Here is a 23,860-nt window from a genome sequence, read left to right on the forward strand (position 1 = left end):
TTAGGTTATTCATTAAAATTCAGTTGGACTTTAAGTCCAAGCATGAGTTATAATCAGTAGATTAATTTACTATGTATCAGAGCCCTAAAGATTAAAACATGCTTAAGAAAAAAACTGAGTGTTCTTTTACCAACTGTCTAACCTTTAGCTCCTTGCTGACTACCTATAGGGCAACAACTTTTACATGGTTAGTCAAGTCAAGTTGATTTGGTCCAGTTAGATTCGACTAGAGCTGGAAGACTCAACTTGATTAATGTATATTGCGTATTTAACGCCCAGACTCATATTGATGCACAGATATAAGCATTCTTGAGTCCAGGTTGTACCCTATGCATCTCACGCCGTTCTATGTCTTTCAAACTCAATCAAGGTAAACCTAGGTGTTTGTGAGATGCTCTGGCTTAAATCTAAGGGAACATGATTTCTAGGGGAAAACTTAAGCTAATTCCAGAATTTTGAAAAATCTAGGAAATTGGGAATTTTGAAAATTAGTTTTCCTAGTATCTGAAAAATGATAAGTAAATCCAGAATTTTGAAAAATCTAGGAAATTGGGAATTTTGAAAATTATTTTTCCTAGAATTTGAAAAAATGATGAGTAAACTCAGGGTAGTACTAAACTTATCAAACTGACTAAGCATGCAAGTAAGTACATAACCCGTCAAGGAAATCTAACAAAATGAATAGGTAGTGCAGGTGTTCATAGTACAATGCATAAAATAGTCATATCAACTAGCGGGATCATCCACGTGAGGAGCATCAGCTGGAAGGTCATCAGCGGAAGGTGGTCCATGGGGATGCTCGAGTGCTAGCTAACCCAGACGTTGTATCTCGTTACGAAGGGACGTAAATCCGGCAGCCATCTCGGATCGAATAGAGAGAACTATCCGTCGTGTCTGGATGGACTCGACCTCGAGTCGAGCAAGTCTGTCCTCGACGGAGAGTGATGTAGATGTCGAAGGTCCAGCTGAGGTGGATGGTCTGGCAGACGGGGAAGGATCTGAGAAAAGAGCCTCAGCTAAGAAATTAGCCCACTCCTCTCCCTCGCTTGGTATATCCTCGGCTGCTGGAGCGATAGGGGCAGCTGCTGGCCGTGGTCGTCCTGTCCAAGCTAGAACTCCATCAGCTGTGATATCAGCACCGACTAGTCTACAATTACGGGATCCTAGCTCGTCATATATAGTAAGAGGAATGACTGTTCCCTTGGTCACATCTATACCCTCTATAGTCGAAAAGAAGCGTGTCAGAATATGACAATAGGGCATTTGTACTGTCCTGGGGTGACTGTCCCAGATGCACAGATAATGTTCTGAAACATATGCAAGGCTATATCGATGTCAAATCGATGACACAAGGCGTACAAGAAAAATGAATGTGAAGGTCTCATCTTCGGGACATCCGAAGAAATACATGCTTGAACCCTATACATGCTGTCAGGACCCTATACATCACATAGTCCTGAACCCGAAGAGAGACTGACTTGAACTCAGTCAGGCCAGCAGGTCTCTCTTCCCCTAAGAAATACGTGTAGATAGTATCTAACGTAATGTGGGAGTAAGGATCGCCAAATGGCAGGTCCCTACTGGGGTAGCATAAGAAGGTAGACTCTGAAACCCTAAGACCTAGGGTGGTGCGTAGCAAGGTGGGAGTCAGCTCTATATCAACGCCAGCAACTCTGGTGGAGTACATATTATCATCAACCCTCTCAAGGTTGTGATAAAACTGTGCACATAACTCCTGATTTACTGTATCAGTGCAGTAAACCAATTGGTCCATTTGATAGTGCTCTATCATTTGGATACATGGCTGACAGAACTGGGTATAAAAGATCCTATTTACATATCTAGGTTTGATAGGTTCAAAAATGTAATTGGCAAAGGTATCCCTAAGATGTATAGTGGAGAATCTGATATCTGCTGATGGAAGTCTATCTGGATTAGGATCAACGTGTCATCGTTTCCTATTTTCAACAATTTTACCAAAACTTGACAAAGATAAACAGAAATTTTATGTAAAACTTGATTGGGAAGGATTGGGATTATACCTAGGAGGCATTGCCAGGTGTTGAGGGAAGATTAAACGGGTAGAAGGCGCCTTGGTTGCTAGGAATCGTACGCAAGAATGTGCTCGGCGTCGGTAGAAGATCGAACAAAAAGACTCTGTTCGTTTTCTAAATTTGAGAATTGAAGGCGCCTTAAGAGTGTTTAAGGCGCCTTGAGTAGGTTTAGAAGGCGCCTTGGATCGATCCGATGCGCCTTAAGGTGATGCGGCGGGAACTTTCCCGCCGCTCTTGGAGGCGCCTTCCAGTGTGGGAGGCGCCTCTATGAGGCGCCCTCCCCTTTATATATATTTTAAATAAGGTTTTTAGATTAAGAAAAAATGTTAAGGTTTAATGGATTTTGTAAAATAATTTTGTAAAAAAATATTTTTGAAATTCAAGTTTTTAAAACAATTTTGAAATTTAAGTTTTTTTTTTAAACAATTTTAAAATTTAAGTTTTTAAAACAATTTTGAAATTTAGATTTTTAAAATAATTTTGAACTTTAGATTTTTAAAATAATTTTGATCTTTAGATTTTTAAAATAATTTTGATCTTTAAGTTTTTAAAACAATTTTGACATTTAAATTTTTAAAACAATTTTGAAATTTAAGTTTTTAAAACAATTTTGAAATTTAAATTTTTAAAACAATTTTGAAATTTAAATTTTTAAAACAATTTTGAAATTTAAGTTTTTAAAACAATTTTGAAATTTAATTTTTTTCTTAAAACAATTTTGAAATTTAAATTTTTAAAACAATTTTGAAATTTAAGTTTTTAAAACAATTTTGAAATTTAAATTTTTTAAAACAATTTTGAAATTTAAATTTTTAAAACAATTTTGAAATTTAAATTTTTAAAACAATTTTGAAATTTAAGTTTTTAAAACAATTTTGACATTTAAGAAATTTAGATTTTTAAAATAATTTTGAAATTTAGATTTTTTAAATAATTTTGAACTTTAAGTTTTTAAAACAATTTTGAACTTTAAGTTTTTAAAATAATTTTGAAATTTAAGTTTTTAAAATAATTTTAAAATTTAAGTTTTTAAAACAATTTAATTAATTTAATTTTAATTTCTTAGTCATCTCACCCGATCTAGATTGTCAATCAGGGAATCCTATAATTATTGTGAGATGAATTATTGTTGAATTTAAGGGTCTGGTTTAACTTTGTGTTAGATTCAGGTTTAGCTTTGGGTTCAACAAGTAAGCATTCTTTGGATAAACTTCTGGGCTATGGTGAGTCACACGGAGCTCATTAAAGTAACCATGCCTTCGAGGTTTTCCAAATAGTCTTACCCATTGAACTTAATACTAATCCTTGGTCTAACTAGTTAGGATCCATTTAAGGGTAGCTTCGGTCAGTTCCACTTGGCCAAATGCACCAGGTCGAAGCCATATCTTCCTAGACAAGCGATACCCAAGTTTCCCTAACGTACTATCATCCAAAAACTTCACCGGTACTGTGGTTCAAGTTAAACTCAGCCCTTTTTAAACTAGCCTTAATTACCCTGCCGGGTAATCTACTCTTGTTTTACCCATTTCGGGTAAATTAGGTTCAGTACCTTGTCGAGTAGTTCAGTTGGAGGTGCCAGCTAGTTTGGATCCACCATCTATTTTTGAATTTTGAATTTAATTTTGAATTTTTATTTTGATTTTGAATTTTGAATTTAAAATTTAATTTCGAATTTTTAATTTTGATTTTGAATTTAGAATTTAGAATTTAAAATTTCAAATTTTTAATTTTAAATTTTTAAGATCGTTTTCCTTTTAGCTTTCCCTGGATCATAGCCTCGATTTGGTCTATCGAGGTAGTGTATTTGATCCTTCGGAACCCAGTATTGGCCAAGTCCAACTTGATTGATCAATTTAGACTTGGGGACCCATGCTTGGACTAATTTACTACCTTGTTTATTTATTAAGGATAAATAAGATCTATATTTCTTTTTACTTTTATATCCCAGCCCAGTTTTGTTGTAGACGGCTCTTTGTGTTCCAAGAATTAGGTCCAAGTTCTTGGATCCCAGAGAAAACCGTTCTAAAGTATTTTTTAAATCTTTTACCTGATTTTTCAAACTAGAGTTTTCTTCCTCAAGTTTTTGAACTTGAGTAGAATTTCCAGTTTGAACTTGATCAGGTAAAGAATTAGTGTTTGTCACTTCTTTAAGGATGGCTACTTCCTTTAGAAGTGATTTAATCCTAAGGTTTGATTTAGCTAGTTTGCGAAGTAAGTAATTAACTAAATTATTAAGCCTTGGAATGCTTACAGTGGAGTCTGGCCCTTCTGAAACGGATGCGGATCCGTGGCTTTGCTCGGACTCGGCTTCTGACTCGCTCTCGATGATCTGGTCCCGGGCCATCAGTGCGAGTAGACTTGTTTGATCAAGTTCATCGTCGTCGTCCTCTGAAGAAGATTCGTCCCAGGTTGCTTTCAGGGCCTTCTTTCTTCTTTGCTTTTTGGCCTCCTTTTGGTTGGGACAGTTGGCTTTGATATGCCCCTTCTGGTTGCACCCGTAACAAGTGAATTTGAACTTTACCTTTGAGTTCGGTTGGGCCTCCCTGGACTGAACTGCCTTCTTCAGATCTTTCTTGTTGAAGCCCTTCTTCTTCTTGTAGAGCTTCTTCACAAGATTCACGAGTTCGCTGGTTAGTTCATCCTCTGAATCTTCTGAGTCGGGTTCGTCTTCTGATTCCGATTCAATTTTTCGCCGTACTCTTGATTCCCGTGTTCGACTCATACCTGCAACCAAAGCAATACCCTTCTCGGATGGTTGTGCATGAGTTTGTTCATGAAGTTCAAATTCAGAAAATAACTCGTCTAACTTTAAAGAAGATAAGTCTTTGGAGACCTTGTAGGCATCTACCATTGATGCCCACAATGTACTCCTTGGAAACGAATTTAATGCGTACCTTATGACGTCCCAGTTTTCGACTCTCTGTCCAATTGCATGAAGAGAGTTAAGAATGTCTTGGATGCGTGCGTGAAGCTGGCTCGCCGTCTCACCTTCCTGTATTTTTAAATTATACAATTTATTAAATAATAAATCTCTTTTACTTACTTTTGTGTCCGTGGTGCCCTCGTGGAGTTGGATCAGCTTTTCCCAGAGTTCCTTCGCGGTTGAAAAGGGACCGACTCTGTTGAGCTCCTCCTTGGTAAGACCGCACTGGATGGTGCAGGTAGCTTTGGCGTCGGCTTCCACCTTTTTGATGAAGGCTGACTCCCAGTTCTCATAGGATGTAGGCTTACCGTCCGTATCAGTTGGTAGTTGGAGTCCTGTCTTGACTATCATCCAGGTGTTGAACTGGATCTTCAGATATATCTCCATTCGCCCCTTCCAATATCCGAAGTCTTCTCCGGAAAATAGTGGGGGACGAACAGTGCAATATCCTTCTTGTTGAGTCATTTTAGACCTAAATAAGCAAAAACAAAAAGATCTATTCCAAGACTGTGTCTTGGATTAGTAGTGCGGGAGGAAGTAGAAAAATAACGAGCTCAAGTGGTATTGACCAACTTTGAGCAACACTAAAAAAAAATTAGAACTTTAGCTAATTAGCTAATTTCTAATTGACTCCAAAACAAAATACCACGATAAAAAAACTGTTTTGAATGGTGGTTGCATCAATTCAAAACAACCCCGCTCTGATACCAATTGTTGGATCGAGACCGTGCTAGAGGGGGGGTGAATAGCGCTCGCGGCTATTTCGTTCGATTCGTAAAACACTCGAGTAAAGACGCAGCGGAATAAAAACAAACAACACAAAGACACGGGTCAATTTTACTTCGTTCAGAGCCTAAGGTGACTCCTACTCGAAGGCCCGCGATCCTTGATCGCTTCCGGTGGGCAACAACTATAAGTTCGAAAGTATACAAAAGATGATTTACAAGTAATGCAGTAAGTAATCTTATACCGACAATGGAAAATACTAAATTGAAGCTTCGAGTTGTCGGTGTCGAGTTGTAGCACTTCGGGACGAGTTCGTTAGTAGCTAAATGCAGAGGGAAGACTTGAATCTTGTTGTCTTGAGCTGCTGGTCGAATCCTCTTTATAAACAGTGTTCAAGGCGCCTTAAACAAGCTCCAAGACGCCTTAACTGGGAATTTTATCCCGATCTGCTCGCTGGGATAATCCTTTGACTGCCGCGACCTGAAGGCGCCTTAAACCCTTTCAAGGCGCCCCTAAGCTGTCTAAGGCGCCTTCAACCCATCCAAGGCGCCTTAAGCCTGCTCTTCGCGCCAGCTCAGGATTTTGAACCCGAGGCGCCTCGGACACTGTTCATCCGAGGTAAATCTTCATTATTTTGTACCTGCAAGATATGTTAGTCCCAAACAACATCCTGCAACACAAGGTTAGCACAAAATAACAATATGGATAATAAAGAATGTTTAAGACAGTCTCTGGACTGTCCGGGTCTGACTTCGGATTTCTGACCGGAAACCCTAGGTCGACCCGACGCCTACTGCTCCCTCTACGGGGAACGCGTCCTCACCTACTCCACTCAGGAGATTTACCTGTTGCCAGTGCGATCCTCCAGATCGACTGGACTTTTGCTCAGCACTCGACGCTTCCGGACTTTCTGCTGGACATCCGCTTCCCAGGCAGTCCAGTCTTTCACCTGGTTCGCGACACCAGGACTTTCCACCTAGGGTTACCACCCCCTAGGACTTTTGCCTGAAGCCATCGACCTGCCAAGACTTTCCCATAGGGTTACCGCCCCCTATGACCTAGGGTTTACCACCCCCTAGGGTTTATCCCTTTGCCTAACCGCAGCTAGGACTTTCCTGAAATCCTCAAGTAGACTTGTTAGAATACAAAACACCTTAACTTTGAATTCTTTGCCATTATCAAAACACGAGTTCGATCGTCGGATGCTTCCCGCACCAACAATCTCCCCCTTTTTGATTATGGCAACTCAAATTCAAAGTTAAGTAAACAAACGCATAGATAACCATTTAACACTGGAAAATTTGCTAATTATAGGTGAACGCATTAACCAAAGCAAATTTGCTAAACTATATGCTCCCCCTTAGCTATTGCTCCCCCTTAACTGATGTTCCCCTTTTATTATTGAATTTTGCTACTCTCCCCCTTTGTCATATATAAAAAATAATAGACTTTTGAATAACTTAGATACTTAACATTCAGTTCTTATTTATAGTTAAGTGAAAAGATGTATCTTTTTGATAGATTTTAAAGGCTAGGAGAAAAGTAATTTTTGAGGGTAAATAAAAAGAACTCTGCAGGTATTTACAATGTTAGATTTCAAATTTAGCTAGGTTCAGCAAGGATTTGATCATTAAGTTTTTAGCTTAGATCTTTAGAAGTAGTAAACTTTAAGTTTGAACAAATATTTAAAGTTGGTTTAGGTTATTCATTAAAATTCAGTTGGACCTTAAGTCCAAGCATGAGTTATAATCAGTAGATTAATTTACTATGTATCAGAGCCCTAAAGATTAAAACATGCTTAAGCAAAAAACTGAGTGTCCTTTTACTAACTGTCTAACCTTTAGCTCCTTGCTGACTACCTATAGGGCAACAGCTTTCACATGGTTAGTCAAGTCAAGTTGATTTGGTCCAGTTAGATTCAACTAGAACTGGAAGACTCAACTTGATTAATGTATATTGCGTATTTAACGCCCAGACTCATATTGATGCACAGATATAAGCATTCTTGAGTCCAAGTTGTACCCTATGCATCTCACGCCGTTCTATGTCTTTCAAACTCAATCAAGGTAAACCTAGGTGTTTGTGAGATGCTCTGGCTTAAATCTAGGGGAACATGATTTCTAGGGGAAAACTTAAGCTAATTCCAGAATTTTGAAAAATCTAGGAAATTAGGAATTTTGAAAATTATTTTTCCTAGTATCTGAAAAATGATAAGTAAATCCAGAATTTTGAAAAATCTAGGAAATTGGGAATTTTAAAAATTATTTTTCCTAGAATTTGAAAAAATGATGAGTAAACTCAGGGTAGTACTAAACTCATCAAACTGACTAAGCATGCAAGTAAATACATAACCCGTCAAGGAAATCTAACAAAATGAATAGGTAGTGCAGGTGTTCATAGTACAATGCATAAAATAGTCATATCAACTAGCGGGATCATCCACGTGAGGAGCATCAGCTGGAAGGTCATCAGCGGAAGGTGGTCCATGGGGATGCTCGAGTGCTGGCTGACCCAGACGTCGTATCTTGTCTATTAAATAATATATATAGATATATCAAAGATTTTATTTTTTTCAAAATCCACTAACTATTTTTATTGATATATTAGGAGGAGACTATATAGATGTTTAATCTATTTTTAAATTATATATATATATACATACCTACGTGGCAATCAACGAGAAGAGGAATAATAACAGATTATTAGAAACCTCATTCTCACTGAGACAGGAAGAGGTTAAAGGGTGCGGAAGTGGATGAGGCCGAGATTCCCTTCATATGTCTATTTAAGCACCATGAGAGATGAAGTATGATGTATGTCGATCTTCTTATTCTTATAAGCAGAAGCAACACTTTTCGACCAAACTCTTTTTCTCCTTTAGTTTTCTTGTTCTTTCTTGGCTCGATCACTGACTTAAACATCAAAGGGGTCATACCGACAAGTTGGCCCAAGTTTTAATATGTGTTACATCTCAAGATATCCGATCTTGTGTGTTGGGAAGCCGATTGAGCTTTTTGGAAAGGAGGAGTTCGAGCGAGTAGCAAAGAGACCACTACCTCTCTTAACACTAATAAAAAAAACAAAAAGGTACATTAGACAACATGATTCCAGCAGATTGCTACAACATGGAGGGAGGGATGATTGCAGATCATGAATGCTTCATATGATTATCTATTAAAACATTCTACAAAATTCTATACTTCTGGTCATTCTAAAAAGTCGAATGAAGCTAATATTGTGATCTCATCATCACAACTGTTCATGATGCTGTCATCAGTTATAAATTTATAAATAAATTTCTTCTTCGTATAATCTAGGGACAATCAGAAGGAATAAACGTAATGACCTGTCCTAGAATGACACTGCCTCATAAACAACGAGATATGGTGCTGCTGCTTCATGATACTCGCAAGGCGAACCACTGCATGGTTGTTGCTTATGGAATATTGATGAAATCAGAGACAGAGTGGGAACAGATACAGTCTCACGCTAACCACATGCTAGGGGAGACAAGCCACGTCACTGATCCACGCACCATGACACCTCTGAGGGTTTATGCTTCAGAGCCAAGTGCCACTGACGTGCCCTGAAAACTGATGGAAGGAAGCATGAAATTAAGACTTGATGCTGGATCTTTGCTTCATTTTCACAACCCAAAATTATGCATTTATCAGCATGTTTTACCATAAATCCTATCCTTCCATGTATCGATCTCTCAGGAATTGTACCATTACTGCACAGGAACACACCTGTAGGACTAAAACACTAAGAAAAATGGAATCTTTTTGCTAAGTAGTCTTCTTCAGTCCGTGTTAGAACCGCGATTGTAAATGGCGAGATCAGTCCATCCCGACGCCCAGCTTCCCGAATCGCCGTCCAGCTTATCGAAGATCTCCGCTGCCGATGTCACCATGTCGCCGTTGCAGCTGTTTCCGGAAACCAGCTTCGGTAATTCGACGCGAAAGTCGATCGAGGAAGAGCTGACGTCACGAGAAAACGGCATGGGGACCAAAGGCGCGAAGCTGCCGAGGAATCCGTCGAATGCCCCCTCGGCGGCCAACAACGAGCTGAAGCTTCCGGGCATGTCGAGCAAGCGGCGATCTGGGTCGGGCGGTGGGTAGGTCGTCGAGATGAGCTCCGGATTGGGCGACACGCAGGGCGCAGAAGAGGGCTTCGGCGGATTGGCGCGTTTGGCGTTGGATGCGGCGGAGGAAGAGGAGGAGGCGGTGGAGCGCTTGGAGTTCCTGCGAGTTCCGCCGCCGACGGGGACGTTGCGGAGGGCGCCACCCTTGGTCCAGTAGCGCCGGCAGCTCTTGCAGAAGTGGCGCGGTTGCGAGAGGTTGTAGTTGTTGTAGTAGCAGAACTTGGTGTCCGTGGACTCACACCGGGGGCACCGCAGGTTCTGCTCCTGCTCGCAACACGTCAGCTTCACCGCCGGAAACGCTGCCGGCGCCGGCGAACCCTGCATTGTCTTCGAAAAGGTGAGATTTTTACCGAATCGCTTCTCGTTATCTTGAGCTGAGTGGAGGAAATTTGATGCAGAGGACTCGATTAAGATGTTCTGCAACTAGTCAAGTAAAACTAGCTCGTAAAGGATGGATTTTGATCGCGGCAGAAAACAAAGTTGTGATTTTTCTTCTCTGGAGAAAGAACTCTTGCAAGATTGTCGATGAGAACATCTAAAGAGTAGTAAACATTGCGTTCCACTTATAGTAGAGCAGAAACGAAAGCGATGCTTCAAACACAATGAAATGATTTGAACTTTACGCGCAACAAGAGAGGAAAAAGGAAATAGTGAGGAACCCTGAATTCATCCCTAGTGTTTGAACAAAATTGTGAAAGACACACACAACTTATGTAGACGTCTCTAACGCAAAGGACAAAAGCATAGTATCGGTAGAGCAAGATAGGACATGTTCAGAGATCAGTCTTCAGAGTGGTCGATGAAGAACATATTCCAACTGCGCAGTAGCCAACAACCCAAGTCTCTCTCTCTCTCTCTCTCTCTCTCTCTCTCTCTCTGCAATTTGATTTGATAGTATGGAATATATATTGCAGCTTGGCTCAGGTGTGACTCCAGAGGATTCCACTGCAAATTTTCGAGCAGTGCACAACTAATCCAATTCAAATGGCAAACATGTTTCTAATATAAGAGAGCTGATTTGATTATGTTTCTTCCTATTAAACAGGCAAAGGGGAGCCGTAGAGTGCTTGTGTCCTTCAGTCAAAATTAACAGTCATCTGCTGCACGGCAAAGGGCAGGGTTTCAGTGAAAAAACAGGCAGCAGCTGTGAGCTTGTACGCCTCGCTCTGCCATCAATGGCGACACATGAGACAGGGCAGCTATGAGCTATGAGTTCTCTGTCGATCTACTTGCCCGGTCTACTCCATCAACTGCAGGTGCGGCAGCTTCTATATGAAGTTTGAAGTGGAACTTACATTGACTGTCTACTTAAGATTCTTTTAACACTTGATACTACAGAACTGATTCTCTATATCTAGGAATTTGAGATAAGAACATCGAGACAAAGCGTTTCCATTGTGGAGTAGATTTCCGTAACCAGTCAAATCAAGGAACAGGATCAATTCTTTGATATTTTTAGGCTATCAGCATGTTGAAAGAACTGATTCTTATCAGGAAAGTGTGAGAATAATTGTAGACACGAGAAGACATCAATTTGACAAGCTACCTTATGATCTGTTTCTATAAAATCTTTTGGGGGCGAGCGTAATCTGTTTCTATAAAATATCGACAGGTTAGTCTTCAAGGCTTATTTCAAGCAAAGAATGAGAAGAGTAAGAGTAAGGGAAGCAGCTTAACTGAACAAAATGGCACACAGTTCAATGATGAAGATGATCACCGGTTGAGCTGAGTCCCTTGCCTCGGTTGTAGTCTGCAGATTCTGGTCACAGTTAGGCACGGAAGGAGTAGCCCAACCTAACTAAGGAAGGAGTAAACTTTCCCTCGGGCTCGTCAAAAGTGTGTCTGTGCTTTGGTTTGTGTTCCATTCACTGCAATGGAAGCAGCATTACTGAACAAGTCTTGGAGGCATAGTCTACACTATCTTTGGGACACCACTGAACACTACTTCCAACCCAAATTGAGTGATTTATTTTTCATATTTAAAAAAAAATCTCAAAACAGCTAAAACTTTTCCAACTTTTGGCGATTAAAAGTTCATATCTGGACTTAGAATGAAGTTCTGCAAGTTGAATTGGAGAATTGATGAGGACATCAAGCTTTACATGGTGAATTGTGAACCTAATCTAAAGCATAATGAGATCTTAAAAAGATTGTCTACATTAATAGTGTATCCATCTCTGGATCTCCATGTCCCCAATATGGACTTTCAGTTGGACTTTAGATTTTGATAGGAATATCAAGGCTCAAAAGGGGAAGATTAATATGGTACCAATTTAGCTCCAAATGAAGAATTGTAGGTTGATAAAGAAACTTTAGACAATGGTTGTACCATAAATTAGCCTAATTTGATGCACATGTCTATCTATTGTGCCAATGGATTTCTCTATGGCCGCCCCAACTAGTTGAATAACATCTACTCTGCTTCTGTACCATAACAGTTATCTATCTACATCTCGTATTCCACATTACTGAACGCGGCCTGCAAGGCAACCACACCTTTTGAACATTAACAATCAGATAAAAGCTAATTAGAATCCAACTCAGGAATATACGCAGCTACATGCCAGACAATTCTTATATTATCCTTTTCAAAAATTGTACAGATTGGCGCAGCATCCATGCAGGCAAGCAATCAAAGATCGTCATATCTATCTCTTCGCACAGAAAAAACAAAGAGACAATCTTCATATCCTTGACCAAAAACTAGAAAAGATTGCCATCTAAACGGCAGGTGGCTGAACAGAAGTATGGCAGCCAGCTACCTTCCCCAGTTACTTAACATTCCTGCTAAGAAATCTAGGTGGAAGTGATCAGTTTCAGCTACAGATCCTCTTGACCAATGTATTTCTCACCTGAAATTCTGAAACATGGCTGCAATGATTAGTTAGACACATTAATTACTGAAGATATATATATATAAGAGAAGGAAATGGTTGAACAGTGTCATTCATATATGTATAGAATCCAAGTGATAATTTAAGGCCAAGAGAAAAAGTCCTCAAAGATCTTCAATTACGTAGAGCATCTCTTCATCACATTTTCATTGCTTAATTTACTTGAAGATATTGTCGTTAAGGAGGCACGATAAGTTAATTAATTAAGGAACTAGTGGCCGAAATTCTCAAAAATTGTCATGAGAACTTTAATCTAAATTTCAAATTTAGAGAGACATAGATGTTTTTATAAAGTTCCGTGATAGAAAAAGATGAAGTTGGTGAGAGATATTATAATGCTTTGCACATGATAGAGTTTGGCACATAATAATTACGGCTCATGTGCTATGCATATTGACACTTTCAAAGTCATATTCGACACAAATCATTCAAGTGATGCCATTAAATTAAAAAGTTCAGGAAAAGTAACTGCAATGTCTTAAGAAACTAGTGCCAAATATACGACAAGGAGGTTTTTGTATGATTATGTTGAACCGAAAATTAATCATAGTTTAAAGAGAAGTTTTGATGAAATAGATCAAGTATAAGGATATAAACTTTGGATTTTGTATGACCTTTCTTGTTAAGAAATCTAATAAGATCATAATAAGAGTTGACTTTGAACTTAGCACACTATTACACTCTTGACACATTTGGGTTTAAATTAAACCAAATGGTAAGAACTTGACTTTAAACATAAGACACTATTACATAATTGACTACAATCTTCCACTCTTCTTTTTCATATTATTCTTACCTCATGCAAATAAACCTCTGACGACCAATTTATTTACACACTCTAGCATCGCTACAACATTTTTTTGAAAAAAGAAATATTTTGGTTTATTTTACAAAGAATTAAATAAAAATTATACAAATTAATGATCGAGAAGTTAATTAGAATATGGTGACAAAAGACAAGCATGAGGAGGGCAGGCAACCAACTATTAGCTAAAGATTTAATCCTCGGATTTCATGATGATAATACCATCATACACTAGTCAAACTGTTCATTCCAAGGGGACAAGTTAATTAGAATATGAATATATTAACATTGGGTTGAGATATAAACCTCTCGTTTTTATTTTAAGATCAAATAATTAAAAAATAGGTGGAAATAGAAACATTGAAAACTAGTGTAGATCCCTATGAAAATCTAGTGTAGAAATATAAAAAAAATATATATTTATATTATTTGAGATAAAAAGAATTAATAATCTCTATTGAAGAATAACAAATATTTATATACAAACTAGAAATTTATCTTAGGAAATTGTAATTAGACTAATTGATAATTAGTTAATTAACAGATATATTATAATCAATCTGAACTTCATTTAAAGTTTTTGTGAAGATGCCTCCTAGTTGTTCTATAGTCTTCACATATCCTATAGAAATCAAACTTTGTTAAATTTTTTCACGAACAAAATGACAATCAATTTCAATATGCTTAGTTTGCTCATAAAATACGAGATTCAATGCAATATGAAGAGCGGCTTGGTTATTATACCATAGTTTTATTGGTACTAAAATTTTAAGTCCTACTTCCATCAAGAGTTGATATATCTATATTATCTCATATATAGACTGTGTTATCGCCCTATATTATAACTCTGCACTAGATCGTGACACAACATTTTACTTTTTACTCTTCCATGAGACTAAATTTCCACCAACAAAGGTACAATAACCAGAAGTAGATCTTTTATCTATTTTAGAACCTACCCAATCTACATTTGAAAAACATTCAATATGAGTGTGCCCATGATTTACATATACGATACCCCATTTTGGTGCTTTCTTTAAGTAACACAAAATTTACTCTAGTGCTACCCATTGATGAACAATTGAAGATGACATAAAACTGACTGACAACACAAACTGAATATCCAATATTTGGATGAGTCATAGTAAGGTAATTCAACTTCCCAACCAACCGTTGATATCTCTCAGGATATTCAAATAGTTTATCATCTCCTATGAGGTGCATGTTCTAAGTCATTGGAGCACTATAAAGCTTTACCCCTAATTTTCCTGTCTCAATTAATAGGTCGAGGACATATTTTCTCCGGGATAGAAATATACCTTTTTCACTCATCTCGTAACTTCAACACGCAAGAAATACTTCAGCAACCCTAAGTCAAAACTGAGTATGAATGAAAAATTTAAGAGATGAGATTGATATAGTATCACTTCTAGTGATAATAATGTCATCCACATACACAACTAACAAAATGATATCAGCTCCTGACTGCTTGTAGAACACAGAATAGGCATACTTGCTTTTCATCGTACCAAATTTTTCAACAATTTCACTAAATTTTCTAAACCAAGCACGAGAACTATATTTCAAACCATACAAAGGTTTTTGAAGATGACAGACTCGCCCTAACTTCCCCTAAGCAACAAAACTAGTAGGTTGCTCTATATACACCTCCTCTTGAAGATCACTATGAAGATAAACATTTTTTATATCAAGTAGATGTAAAGTCAATGATGAGTAATAGACATTGAAAGAAACAATCAAACATATGTCAACTTTGCAACAAGAGAAAAAGTATCAAAATAATACAACATAGGTCTGAGCATAACTTTTAGCGATAAGACGGGTTTTTCATCTAACAATTGACCCATCCGGATTGACTTTAACCGTGAATACTCATTTGCATCCAATAGCTTATTTCCCTGAAGGTAGATCAACCGAGTCCCAAATGTCATTGTCATCTAAAGCATTCATTTCCTCTATCATTGCATCTTTCCGACCAAGATAAGATATGATCTCACAGACAGTTTTAGGAATAGAGTTAGAGTCAAGTAAAGCAATAAAAGAACAAGAGGACGATGATAAATTGTTATAAGAAACAAAAGAAGAAGTAGGATAAGTACACTGGCGTTTACCTTTACGTAACACAATAAGAAGATCATCGCTCTAGACTGGATCTGATGACAAGCAGTAGCTGCAAGACATAAATCAAGAGGTTGATGTCTTGAGTAGACTTGAATAATAGGAGATTTGATAGGACCAGATTCTGATACGGGTGCGGAAGATGTGATAGAATACACCAACAAATCATCATTCTCCCTTTGACTAGTAGAATAGGTGAGGATAGAAAATAAGGTATGTCTTCCATAAAGGTAACATCAATTAAGACAAGATATTTGTTAATACTAGGATAATAACTCCTATAACCTTTTTGAAGATGAGAATAACCACAAAAGATATACTTCAAAGACTAGGGATCTACTTTAGTGACATGTAAACAAACATCTCGAACAAAACAAGTGCTACCAAATATCTTAGGGTTAATAGGAAACAACGACTTATTGGGAAAAAGAATTTTGTAAGGGATCTCACTATGAAGAATAGAGGATGACATGTGGTTAATGAGAAAACATGCTTATAAATTGCATCAGTCCAAAAATGTTTGAGAACATTCATTTGAAATTAAAGAGCTTGTGCAATTTCAAGAAGATATGTATTTTTACGTTCAACCATACCATTTTGGGATAGCGTCTCATGTCATTCTAACCCATATAAAATTAAAATAAACTGAACGTATAATCCTTGGTATTATCACTTCGTAAAGTATTGATGAACACATTGAACTGAGTTTTAATCTTATGCATAAAAGGCACAAAACAAAGAAAATAACTCAAAATAATTTTTCATTAAATATAACCAAGTTACACAAGAATAATCATCCATTAAAGTAACAAAATACCTAAAATAAGGTTTAGACAAAATAGGACAAGGGCCCCCAATATCAAAATGAACTAATTCAAAAGGAATAATAACACATTTATTTACTCTAGAACTCAAACTAAGATGGTGATATTTTGCAAACTAACACGACTCATAATTTAATGAAGACTTCTTACCATATTGTGGACAAAACTTTTTGAGCAAAGGTAGAAATAGATGTCCCAACCTACAATGAGCCTCGAAAGGAGAAGTGACACTCAAGCAAGCAAAAGAATTTGGAAGCGGTGTGTAATGTAGAGGCTTCTAAATTCATATCCTTTACCAACAATCTTCTTCGTCAAAAGATCCTGAAATAAGCAATGATCAGGAAAAAAAATAAGATGGAACAATTAAGATTATGAGTTAGTTAACTAATAGAGAGAAAATTAAATGATAAATTAGGTAAATATAAGACAGAGGATAGAGAAATCAAATGGGTAAGATTGATAGTGTCAGACACACGAACACAAGATAAAGACTCATTAGCTAAAGTAATGGTAGGTGATCCGGTAGTAAGAACGGGGGACCTCGCCCTATGGAGTCAACGCCACGTGAAAGTCAAAGTGGCAGGTGTCCATCCGAAGAGGGCCGGGTCCGACCGGACGGCCGGCCAGCTGTCCGGAGGAGTCGAACGTCCGGAGAGGGATGAGTCCGATCGGCTGGCCGACCGGACGATGTTTGACTAATGGTTAAAGGCGCCCTGTTGAAATCAGGGTTCCGGCGCTCAGTGGGAAAGGTTGCAAGGCCGAGCGGATTGCACGCTCGGCCAAAGCCATAAAGTAACATACTGCTAATAATCTCCACATAGCACGTGATGGAGAATCTCCCCAAGTAAACCACCGCATATGTCCGGCCGGATGTTAAGGGAGCTGTCCGGCCGAACGCCAGATCTAGAGCCAAGGGGAAAGGACAAGGGACGCCTTTTTCTGACAGTAGGTATGTTTCGCGTGTAGGCCATGCTCCAAATCTTATGACAGGAGATTCCGCTGTCCCGTCAAGGACATGCTTGGACTGTAGCAGTATGGGTCAGGGAAGCTCACTGACAAGCCCTTACTGGGGTATGGGCCATGGACACGTGTACACCTCGGTAGATGTACACTCACTTCTTCGCTGCACTATATAAAGGCCCTCATTCTTCGCCGGAGGGACGCGTTCTACAAGCTTTGGAGCTACTTTTCCCACCATTTGCTTACCTGACTTGAGCGTCGGAGGGTCGCCGCCGGGAACCCCTTCCCGGCCCGACTTCTGTGCAGGTTCGCCGGAGCTTCGTGCCTCCAGTCGAAGATCCACGTCAACAATCGGAAGCACCTCGTGCCCAGCGTCCATTGGTTCAGCATTCGGACAGGATCAATTTGGCGCCGTCTGTGGGAACGCTCCTGCATCCGATCGGAAACAATGGACGAGGCTGGACGACAACACGCGGTGACACTTTCGACTGAGGAACTCAACGCTCTGATCGAGATAAGGGCCGCCAAGCTTGTGGAGCAAAAACAGAAGGCAGCAGTCGATCAGCCGGAGCAGCAAGCAACTTCAGCGTCTGGAGGCCGAGCGGAAGCACCACCTGCCACCGTCGCATTTCATCGGGCTCTGTTCCGCACCCCTGAAGCCGTGACAGCCCACCGGGATAGGGGATCTTCTTCGGATGAAAGGCCTAGACGAGATGACAGAAAGGGTAAAGCCCCCCGAGCGGACGCATCGCCCGAGCGGATCAATCGCCAATTTTCAGAGGCTATTCTACAAGACCCTCTGCCAAAGCACTACGCGCCTTCGACGATCGGCGAGTACAATGGGACAACCGACCCAGACGATCATCTGGGTAAGTTCGATAACACGGCTACTCTCCATCAATACACAGATGGAGTAAAGTGCCGAGTTTTTCTCATCACTCTCTCGGGATCGGCTCAACGGTGGTTCCGGAGATTGCCAGACGGATCCATCACGTGCTTCAAAGATTTCCGAACGGCCTTCCTCCACCATTTTGCGAGCAGTCGACGCTACCAGAAAATGAGCGTGAGCCTGTTCACCATCAAGCAAGAAGCCCGTGAATCGCTTCGAGCTTACATCCAGCGGTTCAACCAAGTGGCGATGGACATTCCAATGGCCACCTCGGAAACCATGATGAATGCCTTCACACAAGGCCTGGTGGATGGGGATTTCTTCCGACCGCTCATCCGAAAGCCGTCCCGAGACTATGATCACATGCTACACCAGGCGAACAAATACATCAACGTGGAAGAGGCACAAGCGGCCAGGAAAAAAGAAATTCCAACCGAGCGGGCTCCTCCGGCCGAGCGGAAACAACACGCAACCCATCAGCCGCCCAGAGGACCAAGGGCTGAAGCAATCCGATCTCCCCATGCCAGGTCCCACGTGCAAGAGGTAGCCGCCGCCCAGTCCAAGCCAAAAAAGAAGTGGACCCCGATGTTCTGCTCCTTCCACCGGACGGATACGCACAACACAAGGGATTGTCGAAGTCTTTCCTTCGTGTCCCATCCTGTACCCCGGAATGTCGGACGACGGTCTCCCTCAGCCGACAGGCGACAGAGAATTCATGAAGCCGATCGGACGCGAGCTGATAGGCGACAACAACAGACTCCTGATCGGCGCCGTTCCCCAAGGCAGGAGAATCGCCGAGAGTCCAGAGAACGGTCTCGGTCGTCCGCTCAGGAAGAGGAAAATAAAAGCAATACCTCCCGAGGCGAGATCAACGTTATTGCTGGCGGGCCGACCGGAGGAGACTCCAACAGAGCAAGAAAAGCGAGCGTCCGGCAGCTCCAAATCCATGCCGTTGGCTGCAGCAGTGAGCGGGCGAATGGACCCGAAATCAGTTTCGGGCCCGGGGACTTGGAAGGAGTTTAAGTACCCCACGATGATGCACTACTCGTCAAAGCGGTAATAGCTAATTACACTATTCACCGCGTATTTGTTGACACAGGAAGCTCAGTCAACATCATATTCAAGAAGGCGTTCGATCAGCTGTAAATTGATCGATCCGAGCTGTTACTCATGACAACTCCGCTCTACGGATTTACGGGTAACGAAGTTCAGCCGGTCGGACAGATCCGGCTGGCTACCTCGTTGGGAGAAGAGCCGCTCAGAAGGACAAGGACAACAAACTTTGTGGTGGTCGACTCTCCCTCGTCCTACAACGTCATTCTGGGACGACCGGCGCTCAGCGAATTCCGAGCGGTCGTCTCAACCTTCCATCAGAAGATCAAATTCCCTGTGGAGGATAAAGTGTGAGAAGTACGAGGAGATCAGTTAGCAGCTCGGCGATGCTACATAGAGATGGTCCGAGCAGAAGCCAATTCCGCTCGGAAGGCGTCCCGGATCGAGGTAAACGCCATCACCGAAAAGCCACCCTCTTTAATTTATGAAGAAAAAGAGGAAGTGCAGATTCACTCATCCCGATCGGAGGCCACAACCTTTATTGCGTCCGATCTGGAGGAGAAGCAGAAAGAAGAGCTGATCCAATGCCTCCGGAGAAATCATGATGTTTTCGTTTGTTCGACACACGAACTGCCTGGGATTTCATCAAGTATCGCGCAGCATGAGCTCCACGTCCGACCGGACGCACGGCCAGTAAAGCAAAGAAAAAGGGATTTCAGCGCCGAGCAGAATTCCATCATCCGATCGGAGGTGGAAAAACTTCTGGAGGCCGGCCATATACGCGAGGTGCAGTTCCCGAGCTGGTTGGCTAACGTAGTGTTAGTCTCCAAGCCGGGCAACAAGTGGAGAGTATGCATAGATTTTCGGGATCTCAATAAAGCTTGCCCGAAAGATTTTTATCCTCTGCCCCGGATAGACCAGCTGGTGGACTCTACGGCCGGCTGCGAATTAATCTGTATGCTCGACGCCTACCAGGGCTATCATCAAGTGCCGCTCGCCCGTGAAGATCAAGAGAAAGTCAGCTTCGTGACGGCCGACCGCACTTATTGCTATAATGTGATGCCGTTCGGACTGATGAATGCGGGGGCCACATATCAGCGCTTGATGAATAAAGTATTCAGAGAGCAGATCGGGTGGAATCTAGAAGTTTATGTGGACGACATTCTCATTAAGTCCATCCGAGCGGCAGATCTCTTCAAAGACATGGAGGAAACCTTCCGAACGCTGCGCAAATATGGAGTCAAGCTAAATCCACAGAAGTGCCTGTTCGGAGCGAAAGGGGGCGTTTTCTGGGGTACATAGTGACCGAGCGGGGAATCGAAGCAAATCCCAGCAAGGTGAAAGCCCTACAAGACATGCCGCCCCCAAGAAGTACAAGAGAAGTGCTGGGTTTGACCGGTCGGATAACCGCTCTGTCCAGATTCATCTCCAAAACCGCCGATCGGAGCCTTCCTTTTTTCAAGATCTTACGCAAGGCTACAAAGTTTCACTGGGACAGAGAATGCGACCGGGCGTTCGAAAATTTAAAGGCCTATCTGAATTCGCTCCCGGTATTAGCCAAGCCGACTATTGGTGAGCCGCTTTGTATTTACCTATCCTCGACCGAGCAGGCAATCGGCTCAGCATTGGTGAGGGCAAGCGGAGAAGAGCCTGTGTATTTCCTTAATCACATTTTAAATGATGTTGAATCTAGCTACACTGGGCTCGAAAAGCTAGCCTTCGCTCTGGTCCTCGCCGCTCGGCGCCTTCGTCCATATTTCCTGGCGCATACCATAATTGTCAAAACCAATAGTCCGCTCAGACGTGTTCTACTAAATCCAGAGGCATCTGGACGGCTCATCAAATGGACGACTGAATTAAGTGAGTTCGATATCCAATATCAGCCCCGCTCGGCGATCAAAGCGCAATCCTTGGCCGATTTCGTGATGGAGGTGCAAAGGCCGGAGCCGGAAGCTATGTGGAGAATATATGTGGATGGGTCGTCCACTCGGCTCGAAAGCGGGATTGGAGTATTGTTGCTCTCCCCTCAAGAAGAAAAGATGCACCTATCCGTCCGGCTGGATTATAAAGCTACCAACAATGAGGCAGAGTATGAGGCCCTCATAGCTGGCTTGCAGGCAGCTCGGCATGTGGGAGCCGGTCAGGTAACACTTCACTCGGATTCGCAGTTAGCCGCTCAGCAGCTCTCTGGTACTTTCGAAATCAATAGTGCTCGGCTCAAGCTCTACGCTGAAGCCTTCGAGAAGCTCAAAGCTGATTTTAGAGAATTTATTGTCCAGAAGATACCCAGAGCAGAAAATCAAGCAGCCGATGAGTTAGCCAAACTCGCGAGCTCAATAACGTCGGTCGCCATTCAGCAGCCAATTGAAAAAGTACTGTTGGTGGCGCACGTCGACCGGATGGAAGGCCTCACATTTCCAAGCGATTGGCGGACGCCCATCATAGAGTTCCTCCGCTCGGGCACCACACCATCCAATGAGTATGAAGCCCAGCTGCTAAGGAGGAAAGCCGGTCGGTTCACACTCATCGGCGATCAGCTTTATAAAAAGGCTTTCTCACGCCCGTTGTTGAAATGCGTGAGCTCGGAGGACTCGGCTTACATCCTCCAAGAAGTACATCAAGGATCGTGCGGAGGACATTCGGGCGGACGAGCATTAGCTAAGAAGATCCTGCTAGCCGGATACTTTTGGCAGACCTTACAAGCAGACGCCGCTCGAACAGTGTCTACGTGCCTTTCGTGCCAAAAGTACCATAACTTCTCCCACCGACCGGCCGAGGAAATGAAGGCATCAACCGTTTCATGTCCGTTCGATCAATGGGGAATGGATATTGTTGGTCCATTTCCGATGGCGACCGGGCAGAGGAAATTTTTGCTAGTAGCGGTCGATTATTTTTCCAAGTGGGTGGAAGCCGAGCCGCTGGCAAAGATCACCGAACAGATGGTCAAAAAATTCATCTGGCAACACATCATCTGTCGGTTCGACATCCCTCGCCGATTGGTTTCCGACAATGGGCGGCAATTCATGGGGAAGGTGTTAGAGGATTGGTGCAAAAGCTACGGCATCGAGCAACACTTCACGTCTGTGGCTTATCCCCAAAGCAACGGTCAAGCCGAAGTGGCCAATCGGGAAATTCTTCGTATTCTGCGCGCTCGGCTCGACCATTTGGGAGGAAGTTGGCCGGATGAAGTGTCGGGCGTCTTGTGGGCCATCCGGACGACTCCGAAGGAAGGGACGGGCGTCACACCATTCCATTTGGTGTATGGTGGCGAGGCGGTTATTCCGGTAGAAGTCGGCGTCGAGTCCGTCCGGATTCAGAGTTATGATGATGGCAACGCCGAACGGAGGAACATGGAGCTGGATTTGATCGACGAAGAGCGAGCCAAGGTGTCTGTTCGGCTGATGGCGTACCGGCAGCGGATGAAGCAAAATTACAACCGCCGTGTAATCCCCAGATCATTCCAACTCGGCGATCTTGTCTGGAAGAAAGTCAAGCCGGTCGGTGATGTCGGCAAGTTAGAAGCTCCCTGGGCGGGCCCCTTCAAGGTTATTGAGAAGCTCTGATCGGGAGCATATTATTTGGAGGATAAAGACGGGCGGCAACTGGATCGACCATGGAGTGCGAATCATCTCCAGCCTTACCGAGCGGGAAGAAAGGTGCACGAATGTAAATCATTTTGGTGTATGTTATTCGCCCAGGTCTTTGTAATGCAGGAAGCAAAATTAATGCAAAGGATGGCCAATGGATTCACCGATCGGTAGCGTCCAAATTAACCTTGAAGACCGTCGAGCTCCGACGTTAAATATCGAGAGACGAGCCGGCGTCTATAAACGTCCGAGCAGAAGACCGTCGAGCTCCGACATTAAATATCGAGAGACGAGCCGGCGTCTATAAACGTCCGAGCGGAAGACCGTCGAGCTCCGACGTTAAATATCGAAAGACGAGCCGGCGTCTATAAACGTCCGAGCGGAAGACCGTCAAGCTCCGACGTTAAATATCGAGAGACGAGCCGACGTCTATAAACGTCCGAGCGGAAGACCGTCGAGCTCCGACGTTAAATATCGAGAGACGAGCCGACGTCTATAAACGTCCGAGCGGAAGACCGTCGAGCTCCGACGTTAAATATCGAGAGACGAGCCGGCGTTAATACACGCCCGAGCGGAAGACCGTCGAACTCCGACGTTAAATATCGAGAGACGAGCCGCGTCTATAAACGTCCAAGCGGAAGACCGCCGAGCTCCGACGTTAAATATCGAGACGAGCCGGCGTCTTAAATGTCCCGAGCGGAAGACCGCCGAGCTCCGACGTTAAATATCGAGACGAGCCGGCGTCTATAAACCGTCCAAGCGGAAGACCGCCGAGCTCCGACGTTAAATATCGAGACGAGCCGGCGTTTATAAACGTCCGAACGGAAGACCGTCGAGCTCGGCGTAGAGACGAGCCGGCGTC

At 42.2% G+C, this 23,860-nt stretch overlaps 1 protein-coding gene across 1 annotated transcript; it reads right to left on the reverse strand.

The window, feature by feature from the left end:
- Window positions 1-8,897: 8,897 nt before the first annotated feature.
- On the reverse strand, window positions 8,898-10,872 carry LOC122038736 (dof zinc finger protein DOF3.1-like). Its single transcript, XM_042598646.1, has one exon. It carries the CDS (start codon window positions 10,169-10,171, stop codon window positions 9,506-9,508), a length of 666 nt encoding a protein of 221 aa, XP_042454580.1. The 5' UTR covers window positions 10,172-10,872; the 3' UTR covers window positions 8,898-9,505.
- Between the last annotated feature and the right edge of the window lie 12,988 nt (window positions 10,873-23,860).

This window comes from Zingiber officinale, chromosome 1A (assembly GCF_018446385.1).
Source record: "Zingiber officinale cultivar Zhangliang chromosome 1A, Zo_v1.1, whole genome shotgun sequence".
NCBI lineage: Eukaryota > Viridiplantae > Streptophyta > Magnoliopsida > Zingiberales > Zingiberaceae > Zingiber > Zingiber officinale.